The sequence below is a fragment of the Glycine max genome, chromosome 6, assembly GCF_000004515.6.
Source record: "Glycine max cultivar Williams 82 chromosome 6, Glycine_max_v4.0, whole genome shotgun sequence".
Taxonomy (NCBI): Eukaryota; Viridiplantae; Streptophyta; class Magnoliopsida; order Fabales; family Fabaceae; genus Glycine; species Glycine max.
Genome location: NC_038242.2, coordinates 42,650,971 through 42,656,382, shown reverse-complemented (window position 1 = coordinate 42,656,382; position 5,412 = coordinate 42,650,971). Strand labels below are relative to the sequence as shown.

Here is a 5,412-nt window from a genome sequence, read left to right as displayed (position 1 = left end):
ATGAGTTCATGTACAATATTTGTATATACATGGAATATCAATATAAAATATGTACTTAAACTACGCTTGATCAGTGCGCCGCCTGCGTCTACACCTAATGTATACTAGATGGTCCTGTGTCACACTCCTGGTCAATCTGAGGCATTCTTCGATCACCTCATGTATCGATGAGCCAAGCGTGACCACCCATAGACTTAGATGGCGCTCTAACCTCTCAACAATGTCATCACAAACTTCTTGTTACATACAAAACAAACTGATTACACAAATGATTATGCAAATATTGAGGTAAATGACGTAAATTATTAGTATTACTTACCACTGCATGTCTAGGCTCCTCCGTAGATGTGGACGATGCTCCTGGCTCCAGAACGTGAGGGATATCCGTCTGCGGGGCTTGAGGGACGACTCGGGGCTGCGGGGCGTGACCATGAGGTAAAGGATCTAATGCGTGGCCTGTGGCGTCCCCAAATAATGACTGGTTTAATAGTAATGATTTAAATAACAAAATCCATGGGAGATTTTTTTTTCTTTTTCTTTTTCGTTTCTTTCTCTTTTTCACAGTAATTAAGTTCAGAAGGAAAATCATCACTATATAGTCCTGAATGGCCAGTTCACAACTCTATTTGGAGTCATTTCTTTCTGATCACGCATAACCTCTAAAATATATTGTTCTTTCAAAAAAATAAAAGTATATCATCCATCATTTTAGGTCGTCACGTGTAAAATAATAAAATAAAATACGGTCGGTGAACTCTCTTTCAAATAAAGTTTGTTAACACATTCTTTTCAAATAACAAGATTGAACATAAGTACATTCATCATCTAAAGCTGTCCAAAATATGAGAGTTTTGCAAAATACATAGTGACATCCAGAGCAAAGGTATCCACTATGGTGGCTTCAGCCATATGTATACAATCATCAAATTCCTATACAATAGGTCTATCCATACAAAAACCAAAAGAGTAAACCTAACAGTCTGTACTAGATACACCCACCCCAAAAAAGTATATAAACCTAGTCTAAGGAGCCGTCTACTATGATGAAGAACCTCCACTAGTCGCTATCCCTCCAGGACCGCTCTCCTCCGTAGAGTCTGCCTCAGATGCTGACATGACGTCCTCGGGAGAATCCACCTCAGGGAGTGGGTCCTCATCACCCTCTAGAAAGTCAAGAGCATCCACAGCAAGCTCAGGAGGTAGCTCCTCTGGGTCCTCCTCAGGGTCTTCCTCAGATGACGTCACCTCTATCACTAGGCAAAGGCAGAAAACTCTGCCCCAAAACACATTCCAATACCACAATTTTCCTCACTCAAATACCCCAGTAACATTCTCTTTGTTCTGATTCGTTAACCGTTGGATCGACTCGAAAATTTTAATGGAGGTCCCTAATACATAAATATACATTTTGACCGTTGGGATCTGCTGGAAAACGTCCAGAACCCAAAATGTACAACCCTTTCCACAACCAGCAATGCATAAGCATTTTCTGCACAAGCACAAAATTCTGTTGCACATTTCAACAGCAAAATTCTGCATAATAGTGCAGATTTTCGAAATCACTCTTGCCCTCATCCAATTTTGCCCAAATTGGATCCTACAAGTCCTAAATCAAGTATAAATCATATCTAAACCAAGGACAAGCTTCAGACCAAAGCAATTCAAAATCTAGGTATCTAAAACCCCTCAATTTAGTGGATTTTCAAGGTTTGAGAAGTGAAAATGAGAATAAGGTAATTTTGGAGCAAACTCTCATCTCACACAAGTCTATAACATTAATCTAAACTTTCTCAAACTGGTTTTACTACTAAAAATTCCACCGAATCAAAATTTGACCCCTCAACACCCAATTTACCCTAGAAATGACTCTTGTTTTCACTTTGGTCACTCATTTTTCTCATTTGCTCAGCCCAAGCTTTCCATAAGTCCTAAATGACATTTTAAACTAGGATTAACTCACTTTAACCTCCCATTACCACTAAATCCAGATTTAGCCTTTCAAACCCTCAAAGCATCACACTTTTCTACTCATATCACTACATTCTCACTTTTTAACCCTATGTTAACTCTACCCTTCATCTCTATCAGTTTTCCATCAGCAATTTCAGCACACAAAGATCACAAGCATCATCATAAAACCCTAAAACATAATGGGTAAGCTTGAATCACACCAAACATGACAAGTTTAGCATGCTTTCAACAAATTTCTTCACAAATAACTACCATAAGGCATAAACCTAGTAAAACTACCCATCATATCTCCCAAACACCCAATACCCACGAAATCATGTGAGAAAGAAGTCTACCCAAACCTGAAATTTGAAGTCCCACAACGTAGAGGTGCGCTTCACAACTCCGAAAATGACTTCCTTTTACGATTTTGAGCAGAAATGGTGAGCAAAGGTTGGAGCTTTGATGGAGCTTCAATGGTGGAGGAGAAAGGGAGAAAAAGCAACGTGAGGGAGAGGGAAAAGCTTATGAACTTTTGGCTGAGTGAGGAGAGAGAACGTGGCTTTTTAGTTTAAAAGGCTCCCTCTTTTTTTTTTTTTTAAAAAAAAGGGTATGCCACATGTCTCCTTTTGAGTGGAGCAAAAAGGGCCCACTTTTTCTCTTGATGTGACTCATACTCAGCCACATGAAAAGAAAAATCTGACCTTTTTAAATGCTAAAATCATGCCTCGGTTTGCGTGTCATTTCTCTGGTTCCAGTCCCTCGCGTTTCTCTGCACCCGTCGGGGCCAGTTTTTGAAGGTAGGCAATATATATATCAAAACGCTCAGAATGAAACCCCGAGCGTGGTTCAGAGGTTGGTTTTGTTAAATTTTAAGTTGCATGCAAAACGATAATTTTTAGACTAATTAATTGAGAATTAATCTATAACTATCCAGTTATGGATTTCTCTTCGTTAATTAGCCTAACCCGTGTATCTTTCCCCCAATATACCTACTTCTACCAGAAGTATATATATATATATACACACTGAATAATACTTATATATATAATCATTCAAAATGCATCGTTTACAAAATTTCGGGTAGAAATTTCTAGGATGTCACATGGCCTGGTGTCATGAAAGGATGGGAGATGCGGAAGAACCAGTCCATGTAGTCACTGGAACACGCCCCTAGCACAACGCACACCTCACCTGCTGGTACGATATGATCCTCGTAGTGCATCCACCTATCGTGTATATCACCATACGAGACCCATGAATCGACAGGAGGAGCAGGAATGGTCTGCGTGTAGCCAAACTACCGCACGACCCTCTCCGGTCGGTAATAAACAGCAACAGGCCCCCAGCGCAAGAGACCGGAATAGCTCGATCTGACGTGGAAGTCCCGGATCTCCCGGTGCTCCCCATAAGGGATCCAACAGACATCTGGAATCCGGAGTCGGTCCAGGCGCTCCCAGTACGCCGGCGTACGAATGCTCTTCACGGTCTTCTTGGTCGCAATCCACCTACACGCACGCAGAGAATCCTCGTCGTACTCCTGATCAACAGTGGAGTCCGCGACCGACGGAAAGTGCTCGTAAATCCAGCACTACAGATGTAACATCAAAATTATAAACATTAATAATGAAAGTGTAACAAAATTTAAAGTTGAACATTGTTGAGGCTGAACGAATAAAAAACATATTTGTTACCTGCAACAGTGTGATGTAACCGCCAAGCTGTCAGCTGTGGCTCATAGATGCATCGTTCAGCTGGTCGTACATATGCACCAAAGCAGCCACTCCCCAAGTGTACCTCTCTGTCATACTGAGGTCACGAAGGGCCTCCAAGTAGACAACATGGACAATGGTTGCACTCTTGTTAGCAAACAGAGTGCAACCCAGAAGGTGAAGAAGATATGCGCGAGCCGCAGCTGTCCAATGACCTGCCTGGCATCGGCACTCATATATATCACATACCCATTGCAGGCGTACGTACGGTCCGCGACACTGGGCTGTCTCAACCCTAGCAGACTCTGGAGAGACCATCAACAAGTCCACCAGCATCTGAACTGCATCGTCCACGTGCAAGGGCTCAAAAGCGTGTAAGTCACCAATCACGAGAAGATGGAGAAGCGAGGAGACGTCGTCCAACGTGATGGTGAGCTCTCCCACCGGGAGATGGAAACTAGACGTCTCCCGGTGCCACCGCTCCCCAAACGTGGACAAAAGTCCCTGATCGCCGGTGTCTATCGAACATGCGATCAGAGGACTTAGTCCTGTACCAGCAACAAGTCCCTCAATGGCAGGGACAAGCCTGCCTAAACTGTGGACCTTCCTCCCATGAAAGGATAGCTTCAATTCAGGATGCTCCTGAATTGAAGTATAAAGGAACGCAAAATTCGTTAAAATCATTATTTAAAGGAAAACTAATTTCAATCATAAAGTATAATTTACAAGTAATTAAAAATAAATAGTATACATACCTCTCCCGTCCATACGCTGTAAGCAACGTGATCCGCATATAGGGTCAACACGGATGGGTCGCTCGGATCACCCGAAAATCCCTCATGCTCATCCTCAGCAGCCTCTGCGCCTGTGTCTGCAGGAATGTCCTCTACAGCAGCTGGTGCCTCCATTGGGTCATCCTGAACATCTGGCGCAGGGATGACTGACTCATCAACGTGATCCGCAGTCACAGCGACTCGCTGCCTCCGTGCGGATGTAGTAGGCCGTCGGCGCTGCGGAGCATCATCAGAATCATCACGATCTCCTTTGCCCACACCTCTGCCAGTGACCTGACCTAAGGCACGACCTAATCCTTTAGTCCTAACCATGATCTGCAAATGAGTACCGCAAAATCCATCACTCATTTCATTTTCTCAAATTTCAAGCATTTGGTTGACTCAATTCAATTACTCTAATGGCCACTTGTTGTTTTATCATATGTTTTACTTATTAGAGAGAAACTTGCTGAGCTTTATGATTCAGGAAGGTGTTGTTTTGTGGTCAACAACATCTCAAATGTGTGTGGATAAACAAACTAAGCATAAACAGTGGTCAACAACATCTCAAATGCTTAGTGGTATTGACCTTGATTCAGGAAGGTGTTGTTTTGTGGTCAACAACATCTCAAATGTGTATGGATAAACAAACTAAGCATAAACAATGGTCAACAACATCTCAAATGCTTAGTGGTCAACAACATCTCAAATGCTTAGAGAGAAACTTGCTAAGCTTTATGAATCTGAGAAACAATGATTCATGAAGGAATGATGTGTGTGGATAAACGAAATATAATCAAAATTGTGTTTGATGTGTGTGGATAAACGAAAATTAGGAATTAATGCTAAGATAGTGTTTGATGTGTGTGGATAAACGAAATAGAATCAAAATATACCATTTCTCAACACAATATTGTGTTTTGTTCACTTTTTTTATAATTCACCAAAGCTAGAATAGAACCCATTGGTTATGTTCC

At 41.9% G+C, this 5,412-nt stretch overlaps 1 protein-coding gene across 1 annotated transcript; it reads right to left on the bottom strand.

Annotated features, from left to right (window-relative positions):
* Nucleotides 1-3,250: 3,250 nt before the first annotated feature.
* Nucleotides 3,251-4,804, bottom strand: LOC121175010 (protein MAIN-LIKE 1-like). Its single transcript, XM_041016164.1, has 3 exons — nucleotides 4,418-4,804; nucleotides 3,723-4,304; nucleotides 3,251-3,541 (listed from the first exon to the last, which is right to left on the bottom strand). Exons 1-3 carry the CDS (start codon nucleotides 4,802-4,804, stop codon nucleotides 3,251-3,253), a joined length of 1,260 nt encoding a protein of 419 aa, XP_040872098.1.
* Between the last annotated feature and the right edge of the window lie 608 nt (nucleotides 4,805-5,412).